Genomic DNA, 16,342 nt, shown 5'->3' with positions numbered 1-16,342 from the left:
CTCCATCATCTATAAGTAAAAGTAGATGATAAAGGGACACTTACTCATAGATCCAGTTACTGGGTCTGTGGTATCTTCTTATATTTGTTGTCCATGGCCTCCTTCCTTCAAAAATCAAATCCCTGCTGAATGCTCAGTGCTGAGGGAGCAGGGGGTTGCGAGAATCACCCTGTAAAGCCATAACACAGAGAGTTTAGGGTGGCCCCTCGGGTACATTAGCATAATTTTAAAAGTTGATATTCGAAGGAAGGAGGTCATGGATAACAAATATAAGAAGATTACCACAGTCACGGTGCCTGGATCAATAAGTAATGTCCCTGGTTTATTTTGCTGGGTTTTCATGACATATTTCCTTTTAAGGAAATTGTCTGTAGATTAAAAAACATGACTTCCTTCTTCCCAAAGACAACACCTGTTACCTAAAAAAAAAAATTTCAAATCCTTATTTTCATATTGTAAGCCAAAGTAATATCCCTTTGGATATCGGCACAGATTCCGGATTGTCATGTGCAAAATATGTGCAATAATAATGTGGATTTTCTTGCAGTTTGATTAAGCTCCCTATTTCTAGCAATTTTTCACTTTTTCCGAACAAAAACAAGTCGCACCATTGGTAATGTCGGTTACAATTGGTGTCACGTTGCCTCACTTGTAGACCCATCTATTACAAATGTAAAGATTTGTAAGAATGAGGACGGCAGAGCCGGCGTGTCTATAACTCGCTGTCCCTGGAGGTTTCTGCTCTTTGCTTAGAAGTGATGGTTTGTCATGTGTCCACTTGGAGGTAACGTGAGCTACGTTACTACATTACTACGTTACTACATTACTACGTTGTGTAATGGACACGGGTCAGCATCTGGTATCATATCAGAGGCAGCACCTGCTCTATATAATTCTCACCACTGATGTCATGTGTTGTGCAGGAGCTACATAATGTTATGTGATCGATAACGAAACAGTAAACACACAAGTTGATAAACCCAAAATTGTAATGGCAGCTTCTTCTATAAAGAGGGGTGTAAAGCCTTTTGTATGATACAAGATGATGCGTGTCAATACTTTTTCTTTCTTTTCTATAGTGACCCATGGTTGTATAGTGTCCACAGTAAAGCTGTTTTTGCCAGACGGATTAGAGGCGAGACGACGGTCAGAGTGAGTAGCTTGATGTCCTCTGTAATGTATGTATAATGTATGTAACAGGTCGTTTGGATGAGGCTTTTCCTGAATGTACAAAGTAAAAATGATAAAAATTGGTAGAGATGGAGAGCACAACCATATAGTGTAACTTGAATATAAAAAAAATAATTATCAAATTACATATGGTATCTGCTCACCTTCTTTGGGTTGTGGAACTCTACAGCCCCAAGCAACACATTGAACATTGTTTCCAGTGCAGCCTATGATGATCCGGTACAGTGCGACTTCCCCAGGTGGTATCAGTGCAAAAAAGATTTAGGTCCCAGATATTATATCAGAGACCAAAACAAAAAAAAACTTATTCGAATTTTAAGATTATCTTAAAGTAAATAAATCTAAATATCTGAATGGTCTAAACATATTTTTTGTAAAATACATAAAAAAAACCATACACAAAAATCCTACAAGGGCTTTAACCTAGAAATGAAGGATATTTAGCACCAAAAAATATACATGTGCAAATGGAGATGCGTTCCGGACCTCTACTAGGTCCATCATCTGTCCTGGTCTGACAACTGACCAAGTATAGGTCCAAAACTCGTCCATATTTGCATATGTATATTTTCCTTCATTTCTAGATTGAATCCCTTGTATGATTTGGTGTCTGTTTCTCTGCATTTTGGGGAAAAAAAATTTTTTTTAGACCATTCAGTTATTTTTAATAAAAGATACTTTTTATCTGCAACGCAAAGTCAAATAAGGTTTTTTTTTTTGTTTTGGTCTCTTGGTATCCGGGACTTACGTTTTTTTTTTTTGCGTTTCCGAATGGGCATGTGAAGAGGCTGTTTCGGCCGCCTCTTTAAACAGTCCACGCGCGCATCATCTTCGTATGAATGTGCGTTTTGTTGCTGAATTATGTCGCTGAATAATATGTATAAATAGTCTCTCCCAGGATTGAATATTGAGATGTTTGTCGCGTAGCGGTTTAATCGTCAGATCTCCGTGTTTAATGGCAAAACGTCCTACGGTAACTGCAACCGCACTGACAGATTGTAAGGAGGACAACAGCACATGGCGCTCGACACCTACTCTCCTAATGATCTTATTTTCCTCTTTTCCTGCCTCTTCTGTCCTCCGCATCATCCACATTATCAGTAGGAATTCATAAAATTGTGTTCATGGCCGTGTCACCCCTGGGTCAGAATCTGGGGGTTCAAGGACACTAGAAAGGTCATCGGCCCTCATTACATACTGGGATAAAGCCGGAAATCTCTCTTCTTCATGTCACTCATTCACTAATGAATTTTCTATTTTGGGGTTTCCTCTACCATGTAGGAAGCGACACTTGGGTGAGTTCAAGTTCTCAGCATGTATTAGGAAAACTGGGACAAAGTTTTTGTGTTGAAGTTCTCATGGTGTTTTTGCTAGTGATCATTGTTCAGTGTTCCTGTTTATAGATTTGGTGGCGGCCATGTTTAGTATTGGGTGTTTTTTTTTCTTTTGGTTTGGCTTCTGCTCTGTATAACTCTATGGGGCAGACCAAGATGGCAGATTACAGCGTTCTGTTGGTTGTTGCTTAATTCAATCTATGTAGCTATCACTGAACAGGGGCTGTTGGATCTCCGTTTCAATGGAGGGGGGGGGGGTATTATGGATCCCCATTTTTGGAATTGGTTTGTCACCCATTGCTCAGATGAATCCCCTATACTGTAGCGAAGGCAAAATCTTGTTGTTGGATAAGCTTCTTTGAAGGTGTTGGGTTATTTCTTTAAAAAAAGGGTAATATCAAGTTAGTGGTGGTCAGTGCCTCTGTACCCCCATAGTTGAATTGGTTTAAAGGAGCCCCAATACTATGTCACATACGGCTCTATATTTTCAGTAGCGGCTGCAGTACTAAGCTCGGCCACTATGAGGCCATTCCTCCACTATGAAAATGGTGATGGTGGGCCAGCTAACTAATTAAAGGGATCTGAGATTGCTGACCAAGGAGCCCATAGTTTCCTATCAGTCACAGAGCAGCTGTCTTGTACAACTGTTTGTGATTGGAGGAATAGGAGATGCTGTTCTTCTCATTACTCCCTGTACCTCAGTAATACAGCGATAATAATTATTATAAAGTGGCTTTATAGTGGAGTACAACAAAAAAGAAGCAACACTAACCCCACTGATCCTCAGTGCTCCCATCCCATTGCGCTCTACTTCTCCCATCTTGTCACACAGGAAGTGGCCTCGCAACCAATCAGTGGACATGGTAGCAACTCACTCAGCAGTGATTGGCTAGAAGTGGGCTGTGGGTTGTGATTGCAGCTCTGGGGTATACTTGAGCGTGTTATTAAGGTTTAGTACACGATATGTTATATTCTGTTACCCGAATCCTTCTATAGATGAGATCCAAGCAAAGAAAACAAAATAAATCTTGTTTTGCACTACCATCTCAATCAAGTATGGTAACCCACTTACTCATAGATCCAGGCACAGTGACTGTGTTAATCTACTTATATTTATTGTCCATGGCCCCTTTCCTTCTAAAAACAACTTTTAAATTATGCTAATAAGTTAGAAGAGCTTTGGGGGTGTTACCAGAGCCTTTGAAGTTAAAGCATAAAAGGGGCTATTACATTTTATCACTCTCCACTTGCTCGCTCAAAACTTCCCTTTCCCTCTGCCAGATCACAGTATAACAGCCTGTAAAGCTACAGCATTGAGGGGCTCTGGTAAAGCCCCCAGCATCCTTGAGGCTCATTTGTATCATTTTATTTTAGAATGAAGGAAGGAGCCCATGGAAAACAAATATAACAAAGATAACCACAGTCATGGTGCCTGGATCTACCTTATTTTTCGGACTACAAGGCACACCGGATTATAATGTGCACCATCAATAAATGCCTTCTAAAACATCTAGGTTCATATATAAGGTGCACCGGATTATAAGGATGAATGACCAGCAGGTGGCAGACCTGTGCACAGTGCAAGGCAGCTGTTGTCTGCAAGTATGGTTCATATACAAGGCGCACTGGGCTATTAAGGCGCACCTTTGATTTCTGAGAAATTCAAAGGATTTTTTGTGCGCCTCATAGTCCGAAAAATATGGTATATCTAAGTCTCCCTGGTTTATAATGCATTAATTTGGTGGTAGATTTCCTTTAAAGTGAATCTGTCACCAGGAATGTAACTTTTAGCTGCTGTCAGGTTCCAGTAGCCTGTGCTATGCCTATTAAAAATGCCTATTTAAATAATGCCACTACTTTATTAAACTTTATTTCACATTACCTGGCTCCCTGCCAGCAGCGGGAGAGGGCATTAGTGGCTGTTGTCTGTCTCCTCTCCTCCACACTTGTCTAGCTCTCTCCCCACTTCCAATCATGTCCATTGAGACGGTAGGAGAGGGATGGTGTGGAGGAGAGGAAGAATACACTAGGAGACAGAGACTGTTCCCTTCCTCCGGGACTCGCCACACGCTACTAGCACGATGCCAAGCAATGTGAAATAAAGTTTAACAAAGTAGTGGTAGTGTTTAGAATGCAGACAGTCTCTTTTTAAATATAGGCTATTGCAACCTGTCAGCAGCTAAAAATGACATTACTGATGACAGGTTCCCTTCTAGTGATGGGGTTAGACATGAACGTGACCCTGGAAATTGTTGTTCTCATGAAGATCCCCTCTCACCTGTTGTGCACTTTCCTCTCCAGCAGGTTTATAGCTGTTCTACCTGGAGATATCTTATCATTTGCTGCTTGTACAGTTTTTGATTGATGTGAAAGGGAACTATGCAAAACCCGTGTCGAGGATCGCTGTCAGCTGATTCTTATCTGTGTTCTCCATCACAGCGGGGTTTATGGGAAAGTGACCTTCAGACCTATGAACTAAGCTTTATACCGGTGTACTGGGTAGGACGGGCGAGCACCTATAGGCACAGGAATTGTACAGTAGGTAACTTGCGACTCCCATAATGTACTGTGTGAACTCAGTGACTCGTTTCTTTCCATCTCTGTACGGTTTTTAGTTACTACAGTTTTTGTTTTTCTGATGTGTACGGATTCTGCGTGTGACAAGTTCCTCCTCCTTTTCTCGGAGCCTCCATAACTTACTGCCTATAAAACATGGCCAGACCTGTCATCCTATAATAACCAGGTTTATAGGGACGCGAGACGTGTCATTTACTATACAGACTGCAGCGAGTTATATCTCACAGCTGGGAAATGAAGAACTGGAAAAAGTTTTTGTGTTCCAGAATCCAATGCACTCGCATTATAAATTCTGGTTCATGTTGTATATGTTACTATGATAATCCCGATCCTATGACCTCCGGATATTATGTATATAGCGTATGTTCTTGTTATCTCCTACAAGACGTGGAGACTTCCTGCAGCGCTCGCTTGTAGGATCAGTAGGTGCGGTCCGATGACGTATGGAGCAAATTCCATTCATAAACCTTTGTCTTACCTCTGTAGCGCCCCTTAGTGGACTGTTGTATGTTTTCTGCTGTTGATATAGTTTTTATGTTGTGCGTGTGTCTTGTAGACTCCTCTTCATTCGCAGAATTTAATTTTAATTTTTTTTACAGATCTACCGTATAGTAAAGAGAGATGAATAAATAATACATATGATTACATCCGTGCAGTGATTAGCGCTTGCGTCGACTTGCCGGTCGGTCAAATACATATTTGTATAACCCCCGGGTCCGTCACCCTGCCCTGTGCTCACCTATAGGGTGACATTGCTTTTAAAGCTATGGCCAGTTTATCATTTACAGAACTTTGCAGCCTCTAGATTGCAATGAATCTAAAATCTGTGCGGCCTGAGGGGAGGTATAGCATGGCCCATCCACAACTAATATCTCAGGGCTTCTTTTTGTTGGGTTCTCTTTGCTGGCATTGGGTGTCAAGAGACCCAACTTTTAGCTGTCAGATTCTGCTCTATAGCCAGGGGCCTGCGTCCCGAATGTTACCCCTCCCCCCCCCCCCACACACACCATCTTGCTGCAGGTGGCGCTCCCTGAGCCAAGCCATATGATTTAGGATGGTCAGCACAACCAAAAAGTATATAAATGAGCCGGTGCAAAATATCAACTAAACAACACAAGAGAAAAAAAAAAGTAAGCACCATAAAAAGCTCTGTCAAATCAGTATACAGAAAGTCATATAAGCTTTATTCAATACCGAACGGGATACATATGACTATAATATGATATAAAAACATCTAAGAAATGTGAACACAATTCCTCCCAAGAAGATGTATTGAGGATTACCAAATATCAAAAACATATTATGTCACTAATTGGTCATAGTGTATCTGATGGGTCCTGAAAACTGCCAGAAAGTAAGCCAAACATGTCAGGTATTGCAAAAATATTCCTAAAAGTGCAAGTACTAATCACCCCAAAAGAGGGGGTCATGAAATATATCCAAGTATCACCCAAAAGTCGGTGTCCTAAGTGCTCCTGATAGGCTGGCATACAGGCGGGAGAGAAAACGGGGGTAACGATCTCCCCATGCATAACGTCGTCTTAGACAACTTCCTCAGGGGTAAGTAGTCCTGAGGCAAGCGGCTTAGCTCATCTCAGAGATCGTGCACCACTGCCTTTAGAACCATGGTCAAAAAATTATCTAAATTTAATCTGTCCATATATACATCATATTAGCGTGGTATGTGACACTAGACTCTTCTGGTGGGGGCTCATCACTATCTGACATATATTAGATAGTTGAGTATAACCATAGTGGATATTGTCACCATTACTGTCACTGTCAGTAGGGGGTCTTGATGAACAGATACCTGTAGATGCTGAACTGTAACAAGTTGTGGCTGCCAGAAAGCACACTGCTTGCTGCAAAGTCTAGCGATTGACCACATTGGTCATATGGCTTGTCATCAGTGGCAAATCGGAGTATCGGTGAGCTACTAATAATCTGGGGGCACTCACTCATAGATCCAGGCACCGTGACTGTGGTTATCTACTGATATTTGTTATCAGGGGGAAGTGCTGAGGAAGTAGGGGGGAGAGACCCAGTAACAACCTGTGAAGTTACTGTTCAGATGGGCTCTGGTAACAATCTCCTGAGCCCTTCACACTCATTAGCTTAATTTTTAACATTGATTTTAGAAGCAAATAAGAAATGGATAACGAATATAAGAAGATAACTACAGTCACGGTGCCTGGATCTATGAGTAAGTGTCCCTGGGTGACATTGATGGTAGATTGTTGCGGAGTTGCAATACTCCTTTATGACCACTACACAGTGAATGGAGACTTTTTCTTCTAGCTACATAATTTGCATAGTTCAGAGTCAGACATGGGGGGGGGGGGGGGGTATTGGTCAGTGTCGGACACCCAATCCCCCATTCCAATCTGATATTGATCACCTATTCTTAGGATAGGTCATCAATATCCCTGGAAAACCCTTTTAATGGAGTCACAGTTGAGCAGTGGCGTTGCTGCTCTGCTTTTCGTGGGGGGGGGGGGGGAGGAGTCCCTATTCCAGCCTTGGAATAGGGAAGCTTAATGGATGGTGGATCCGTCATGTATGGCAGCTATAAGACGACCCCACAGAGGGCACAGGACGTCTCGGAGCAGAGCTAACAGGCGTGTAAGAACACAGCGACTACACACACGGTCTGGAGGACTGTCAAGTTTTAGTTTTTTTGGCAGGAGACAGCGCAGGAGGATGATTCAGGAACTTTTATTCCCTTGGGATTTAGGGCGGAGAAGAATTTGATGTGACTTCTAGGTCTGATGGGGGAAAAAAAAGTTCCTATCTGTGGGGCAGATGATAAATGTTAGATATTGTATTGTTGATACAACGTAGTCCTTGTTTTAGGGCATTAATATCAAAGGTAATATCATAGTGCGAATTTTGGGATTTGGACATCCATACTTATCTACAGAATGTACCATGTCGTCCATAACCACCAGTACCCACTCATATTCCCACCCAACTTCTGATGTAATACATCTCCCCCCCCCCCCCCTTTAAAAAGCCATATTTTGATCCTTTTCAAGACAAAAAATTTGACAGGTGACAGGAGGCTTAACTTAATAAACGTTTAGGGACTATTATTAAGTGATCCATCCCAAGTTTCATATACACCTTATGATGGTCATGAATATGAGATCAAGGTCCTGGCAGGGCGATTGTTCATGTACAGTTAGAGATTACACGACCCTCCATCTGCAGCCATTGTATGGACAGGAATGTCCGGCTGATGAGGTAACAGACAGGAGGCTTCACTTTATCAGGAAAGCGGAGCAGAACTATTACTAGATGTATATTGGTAAATTACCTCATATCCTGCCCCTCATACCTACACACACAGTACAAAATCATGAGGTAAAATTGCCAACCCCTTTAATGCAATGTTTTTAAGTACAATACAGGCGGTCCCCTACTTAAGGACACCCGACTTACAGACAACCCATAGTTACAGACAGACCCCTCTGCCCACTGTGATCTCTGGTGAAGCTCTCTAAATGCTTTACCATAGTTCCAGACTGCAATGATCAGCTGTAAGATGTCTGTAATGAAGCTTTATTGATAATTCTTGGTCCAATTACAGCAAAAATTTTGAAACTCCAATTGTCACTGGGGCAAAAGAAAAAAATTTGTCTAGAACGTCAATTATAAAATATACAGTTTCGACTTACATACAAATTCAACTTAAGAACAAACCTCCAGACCCTATCTTGTATGTAACCCGGGGACTGCCTGTAGAACTAAAGGTGAAGCGTATGAAGTGGAACTCCCTCTTCAGCCTCTAAACTTGACTCGCCTTTGGCAAAAAATGCCTCTTCTATGCTCATTTTTTACATGACTTTGGAGGAAATTTTTTCGCAGGTGAATGGTTGACATTTCGCATAAATGAGTTACTTCTAGAAAGGGCATTTTAGAAAGGGTCATCCCTGGGGGGCTCGTAGTTTAGTGGGGTAGAACCTGATGATTTGAGCTGGGGACATTATAATTTCTGGAGCCTCCATGCAGTACACGCCCCAGCAGCCGCGTCAGTAGATTTGGCGCACAACACGCAGCTTCCCACAGATCATCCTCCATGACGTGTGCAGGTTTTGTATTTCTGTGCAGTGTTATGTACACAGCTCCATGTGAATACAGGAATTTTTCCCCTTCTTAATGTGAGAAGTAATTTTGAGCCGTCCGTAGCTCTGGTTACCACCGAGATAAATCAGCAGCGTCCTTTACCTTTTACTTGCTGCTGGCGAGGAGCCCCGAAATAAAATGAGTTTCCAATCCTCTTAGCGTGATCTTGGCTTCACTGAACAGGGAGGATTATTGTGCCGGAGGTGTAGTACGGTCCGGATACTTCCCCCTGTGTATTAGTATATATGGTGTATGTAGCTATGGCGTCGCACATATTGCACTTCCTGGCCATCACGGAGACCCCCAACAATCAGCAGCTTAGGTCCTATCCTGTGGATAGGTCCTAACTTTAGTGAGAAAATCCCTTCAAGTTGAATTTGTTTGTAAGTTGGGACTGGTACGTTTTATTATTTGTATCTCCAGACAAAAGCACATTTTTAAAAATTTGTGCTTTCATGGGAACAAGAATTAAAAAAACTTTATTACGGACGCCTCACAGCTGATCATTGCAGCCTGGGACTAAAGTAACATCCAGAGAGCTTCACCAGACGTTACACAGGGCAGAGAGGTCCGTCTGTATCTAGGGGTTGTCTGTAAGTCGGGTGTCCTTTGTGGACCTCCTGTACAGGCAGTCCCGGGTTATGTACAGGACAGGTTCTGCAGGTTTGTTCTCAAGTTGAATTTGTATGCAAGTCGAAATTGTAAACTTTATAGTTGTAGCTCCAGACAAAAATTTTTTTTTGGTCTTTGACAATTGGATTTTAAAAATGTTGGATTGTCATAAGAACCCGGATTAACAATAAAGCTTATTTGCAGACACCTTATATAACTGTTATAGCTGTTTATTGTAGGCAGAGGCTAAAGTACAGCAAATTTCCAAAATCCAGAGGTCCGTTTGTAACTAGGGGTCGTGTGTATTCGGATTGTTTGGCAGAGCTGCAGTCTCCTATATACTGTAGAGGTTCTCTGTCGGAGGTCACTTTGCCCAATCTTAGTCTGCTACTCGTACCTCCACGTGAATGGAACAAATATAAGATTAGAAATGCTTTCGGTGATGATGTCGGAGTAGAAGGGGCGCACTTCAGGTTGCGTTTATACTACACCCATAAGGGTAAATGGAGTAAGGGGGCTAATAGCTGCATCAAATCTATGTACTGGTCTGTACAGGTCCCATATGTCCGAATACATGATCTGCAGTAGCAGAGTTTGACCACTATACATCCAACGGAGTTGTCGATGTGGGTGCTAGGAACCCCTACCTATCCTTGGCATAGGACGTTGCTAATTTTAACCAGAATAAAATCTTTTTAAAGAGGACCTGCTGGCTCTCTGGACGCCCCCCCCCCCCCTTATAGCTGCGACCCTCCCCTGAGATTATCCCAGCATTGGAAAATTTGGGTCGTCCTGTTTTCGGATAGGTGTGTATTAGTGTGCAGTACAGTATTTTTCTAACTAAAAGGCGCACAAAAAATCCTTAAATTTTCTCAGAAATCAAAGGTGTGCCTTATAGTCCGGTGGGCCTTATATATGAACCGTACTTACAGACAACAGCTGCCTTGAACTGTGCACAGGTCTGCCACCTGCAGGTCAGTCATCCCTATAATCAGGTGCGCCTTATAGTCCGGTGCACCTTATATATGAACCTAGACATTTTAGCAGGCATTTATTGATGGTGCGCCTTATAGTGCGAAAAATACTGTAATTCTAGCACATCTCCTGGTATATTTGTTTCCTGGGGAAAGTTACAACTTCAGGAATGGTTTTTATTTTATTTTATTTTTTTTTTGGAGGGGGGGGGGGGGGATGGTATATTGGTATATTATGTATACACTCCCTTCCGTGACATATCGGACCCGTGACCCTTTCTCCCACGTGACGTAGCCTTGTGCACACAAGCGACGGGCTCTCTGTTCTGTAGGGAAAAGCTGTTCCTTTAATGGCGGAATATCCTAAAATGCTGTTATATAAGAGTTTAGCGATCTCTGAACTCGGCATGAAAGGACTTGTTGAAAGATCGAGTGCCTCAAAATAAAGTCCACACCTTTAACCATTTGTATCCTGCACTGGAGGGCTGAGGCGCAGGTGTCCTCTGCGAGGCGGGAGGTGAAGTAGTTAATAGCCCCGCTCCGCAGTCGGCACAGTAGTGCGGGGATCGGGTGTAGGGACTGGCCGGGCTCTGCCTGCACCCAGCCGCCCTGAGATAGAGGAGGGTGACAAGTCCAGGGCAGAGTTAATTTCTTTCTCATGCTGCCGCTCCCTCTCAGAATCAACGTGAGTTTCCACCAAATCCAGTTAAATATTTACAGAGCCTGCGAGAAGGATTTTTGAACTATTGCTCCTTGGCTTTTATTTTTTTTGTGTTTACATTCTGTTTCTTTATGTTTAGTGTCATCCAAGCTCCGTTACCGAGTCCTGTCGACAAGGTAAGGCTTTCACGTTTTACTTAGTAGATGTGTTTAATAATTTGTCTATCCTGCAGGGGGATCTCTATTCCCCCCCTCGTCTTTATCACGTATGGATTGTGCTGTATAATTGGCGTCTTGTGCGCTATAGAGCCCGTACCGGTACAGGAGCCGGCAGCTTTATTATTGTGTACAGCTGATTGACGCTGTGCATACACTACGTAATGACGGGGACATTGGACTCCTTATGTTTTATTATGTCACCTCCATAAAGTTTTTTATCTGATCTCTAATACATTGTAAACCATATCTCGGGCTACCTGTGTCCCCCCCTGAACCATAATTGGTGGCCGGAGCTCCTCCCAGCGCTTCTGCTCCAGGAATCCGTGTGAAGGGTTGGCTGTGTCAGGCAGCAGCTGCCTAGTACTTACCCGACCCAGGTCACTGTACAGCGCTAGTCCTTGTGTTGTAACCACATTCCTCAATATTTCCATCCTATAAGTTTCCTATATGAAATAGTATGGCTTGTGTCCCGGATAACAGGACGTTACCTTTTTGAACTTCGTGGAGTAACTGAGTTGTGCCATTCGGGATATAATTTTTGTGTTCTATGACAATGCTGTAAAATTTTTTGCTTTTTTTTTTTTTTTTTTGACCGCAAAAAAATGTTGTCTGTCACCATGGAGATTGTCAAGAATAACAGAACAAACTAACCCTGTTTTGCATAAATTTTGGAACAAATGGAAGGATATGTGACTACTGACTGGATGTGGTCATTAAACCATTTTTATTTTACTTTAAGGAAAACCTGTCACCACATTTTTACAAATACAGCTATTGACAGGTTTCCACTGAGACCCCGCCTTTTTTTTTTTTTTTTAGTTTGTTAATAAGTCCCCCCCACATCCCCATCAAATCAACTTTAACTCTCCTGCATCGACAGCGAGTCAGAGGTGGCGTGTGCAGCACGTTCCTCCCAATGTCCCACGCCTCCTTGTCATTCCTCCATGAACTTCTACTCCTCCTTATCCTCTATGGAGATCTGCTGTTATTTCATGTGATCAGATACATACATGTGGTAGATTTTTACAAATGTTAATAGGTAAAAGACCCTAGATGACAGATGATACACCCTACATGACATAAAGTGCTAATTGGTGGGAAGGGGGCTTGGGGAGGAGCCACTGGAGCTGAGGAGGACACTCCACTTGTGACTCTCTGTTGATACTAGGTAAGATGACAAAATAGATTTTATGGGAATGTGAGGGAAACCTTTATTTCCTAGAAAATCTTTGACATTTGGTTAATAGGGCTTAAGGAACATGTTATTAGCTGTATTTGTAATAAAAATGTGGTGACAGGTACCCTTTAAAGATGCGTTGGTCTACATAGAGCTGGAGACTCAAACCTATAGGATTGTGAACTTTGACAGTTTTACGACTAGTTATTAAAGTTTTCTTGTGTTTTTTTTTTTTTGTTTTTCTCTGGACAGGTTGCTGCTCACACTCCCAGTATGTACTCTCAGGAACTGTTCCAACTCTCTCAGTATCTACAGGTAAACGCCAGCCCTTTTCCTTTACAATGTTCTATTAATAAAGGTGATATAAATGTCATGGGACTGATAAGCCGCCCCTGACATGCTACTCTCCTGCCACTCATTACTGGACTAAGAAACGCCTGTATGACTGCAGGGCGGCTTCATTAGCTCATGGGTGCTATGTGATAGGGAAGGCTATGGAGGGTGCTTAAAGTATTTAAATTGAACCTGTTACCAAGGATATAATTGACAGGCTCCTCTAGCCTATGCTATGCAGATTTTAATACTCCCTTTGTCAGTAGTCTGAATAATTTCAGTACTTTATATATGTTTATTTCACATTACCTGGCAGCACGTAATAAGTGTCCGGGGAGTGGCAGCTGCAGAAGCCTGTGTCAGTCTCCTCTCCTCATCCAACTCCCTTACCCCTCCCTACTTTCTGTATGTGGTGGGGATGGTGTGGAGTATAGGAAGAATTCGGGTGGCACAGCCACTACAGCCTTGCAGCATTGGGGTCCTGGGTTCAAGTCCCATCCAGATTAACATCTGCAAAGAGTTTGTATGTTCTCTCCGTGTTTTGTGTGGGTTTCCTCCGGTTTCCTCCCACACTCCAAAACATACTGGTAGGTTGATTAGATTGTGAGCCCCATTGGGGGCATGGACTGATTTGGCAGGGTCTGTGCAGCACTGCGTATTCTGTAGGCGCTATATAAAGAATTATTATTATAATGCATGAGGAGACTTAGACACAGGCTGCTGCAGATGCTCCCCTACCACCAACCCCGGGACTCGCCACATGCTGCGGGTAGTGAGCCAACTAATGCGAAATAAATTTTTATAAAGTACTGAACTAATTCAGAATTCTGATAAAGGCCTTATTAAAATTTGCATAACTTGGGCTATTGGAACCTGTCACCAGCTAAAAATGACATTCCCGGTGAAAAAACATTTTGATCTGGTCTTCTGTTCAGGCATATTATGATGAGAGTAAAAACACAGCCATTTTTATTTGATCTCTTTGGAGAATTTAGATTGGTGTACTGACCCAGTCCTCACTACTTACTTCTGCAGGAGGCCTTACATCGGGAACAGATGTTGGAACAGAAGTTGGCCACTCTTCAGAGGCTGCTAGCCAATACACAAGAAGCTTCAGATACTAGTTGGCAGGTATCAGAAAGACCTCCCGCAGGCTCTTCCTTCTCTGCACAGCGTCGCTGCCTCTTCTTCTTTGTCCGATTTTTCACCCGTTTTGTTCAGGGTATAAATCTATGGTCCTCACATCAGACATGTCCCGGTGGGTCTGTAGACATTCTGTCTTGATTGTGTTTGAATATCTTTGCATTACAGACCCACATAGGACCATACACCGAAAAATAAACACAGCAATTTCTTCCTTCAAGAGATTGGACCATAATAGTAACGTCCCCTATATAACACCCTAGCGTTGGGGTGGAATCGCCTAAAGTGCTTCTATTCACTTCTATGGAACAACCAGGATATCCTGAAATTCCCATAAAGTGAATGGATCCCGATTGCAGATCATGTTCATATGCTGAAATGTCAGGGGATTGAACACTTGTATTATCTGCAAGTTTCCAGAAGTTTTATTCAATATCGTACAAATATTAGGACATGTGGGGGGGAGATATTCCTGTTTTTACTTCTTATTATACTTATTATTTTCTAGCTTTAGTTTCTTTTGTCTTTTCATGCAGCCGTATAGAGCAACGTTCTGTATTGTTGTGAAGGGGATAGATTTATTGTGTCTTTTATTCCTTTCAGGCCCTAATAGATGAAGACCGACTTCTGTCCCGACTAGAAGTCATGGGGAACCAGCTGCAGGCGTATTCAAAGGTGAGAGTGTCGTCAGGAGGTCTGGCCAGCCATTGACACCAAGGCTGAAATGATATTGATATACTAGTTTCATGAAGACAAGGACTCTGTCACCTGATTTTACCCCACTATTCCACTAAGCCCCTCAAGTGGGGTATGAAAATTCCCTTATTAAACCCCTTTTTATGTGAAATCTCCCCCATTTATCTATATAAAAAAAAAATCTTCCACTTCATGTGAAAATGAGCAGAGAAATTGAGATGAGTCAAGTTTAGAGGCTTCAATGGGAGTCCCACTTATCACGCCTCTATCTTGGGCTCTAATACCTAGAAACCTGCTTCTGGGGTCATATTAAGGAGAAGAATCTCATCTATAATATAACATCAGGCTCGTGGCTCTGTGATTTACAGAAGCAGAGATTCAGACAGGAAATGCGAGCTGCAGATCAAAATCCAATTCCAAACTTTTCTATTTTAGCTTTCTTATCTCCGCTTCGGTAAAGCACAGAACCACTATGTGATCTGAAAGAGGAGATTTTTCTTTTTCTCTTTTTTTTTTTTTTTTAATTTTTCTTTTTTATTTTATTGAAAAATTCTAATTAACATGTGCAATACAAAACCTCCAATATAAATATATACAAAATATGCAATATAAGTTACACATAATTGCACATATAACTATAGTGACTTCTAGACATATCATACCCATACCACCCCCTTACCGTCCCACCCTCTCCACCTCCCACCCTACAGGGGGGATGGGGTTGATCGAGACAGACCCATATGAGTCGGGGAAGAAATCAACAGAAGAGGGGAAAAAAAATTGTCTTTTTTTCTTTTTTTTTCTTTATTTTTTTTTTTACCAATAGAAGATACTTTTTAATTGAAAACAATCATATCTTCTATATCCACGCACCAAACCCTCTTCCATTTTTCTATAAATCCGCCCCTTTCTGCAATGAGTTTCTCATAACTTTTACATTTTTGTACCTCGATCATAAATTCTCCGTACGACAGGATTTCTGCGCTACCCCACTTCCTAGCAATGATGATGATTTTTATCTTTAAAAGACATCTACCACCAGGGTGAAGGGTTGTAAACCAAGCACACTGACATATGGGTGAGTGTCCCCTCTGCCAGGATCCGCTCTTCTTTAAGCTCCCTATGCCCTTGTTTATTTTTTTTTTTATTTTTTTTAAAGGTTGTAAAAATTATGCTAATGAACCATTAACACATATGGAGCCCTGAGCCCCCGCTGGATCATTTGCATAATTTTAAAAGCCTTTAAAAACAAAAAAAAAAATCGGGGCATGAGAAACTAAATGAAGAACAGATCCTGGCAG

At 42.0% G+C, this 16,342-nt stretch overlaps 1 protein-coding gene across 5 annotated transcripts in view; it reads left to right on the top strand.

Moving 5' to 3' along the window:
• Nucleotides 1-16,342, top strand: part of SLMAP (sarcolemma associated protein) — a 72,367-nt gene that overhangs the window by 29,328 nt on the left and 26,697 nt on the right. For 4 of the 5 annotated variants that reach the window (XM_072129018.1, XM_072129020.1, XM_072129016.1 and 1 more), the window contains exons 3-7: nucleotides 1,080-1,152; nucleotides 11,614-11,650; nucleotides 13,122-13,184; nucleotides 14,238-14,333; nucleotides 14,949-15,020. In XM_072129018.1, the coding sequence (XP_071985119.1) occupies nucleotides 1,080-1,152; nucleotides 11,614-11,650; nucleotides 13,122-13,184; nucleotides 14,238-14,333; nucleotides 14,949-15,020 (341 nt within the window). Of the gene's footprint in view, nucleotides 1-1,079; nucleotides 1,153-11,403; nucleotides 11,499-11,613; nucleotides 11,651-13,121; nucleotides 13,185-14,237; nucleotides 14,334-14,948; nucleotides 15,021-16,342 lie in introns of those variants that run through there. The other variant, XM_072129019.1, reaches the window with a different exon arrangement.

The sequence above is a fragment of the Engystomops pustulosus genome, chromosome 10, assembly GCF_040894005.1.
Source record: "Engystomops pustulosus chromosome 10, aEngPut4.maternal, whole genome shotgun sequence".
Classification (NCBI taxonomy): Eukaryota; Metazoa; Chordata; class Amphibia; order Anura; family Leptodactylidae; genus Engystomops; species Engystomops pustulosus.
The sequence above is the reverse complement of the archived record's forward strand: the minus strand, read 5'-3'. Positions and strand labels throughout refer to the sequence as shown.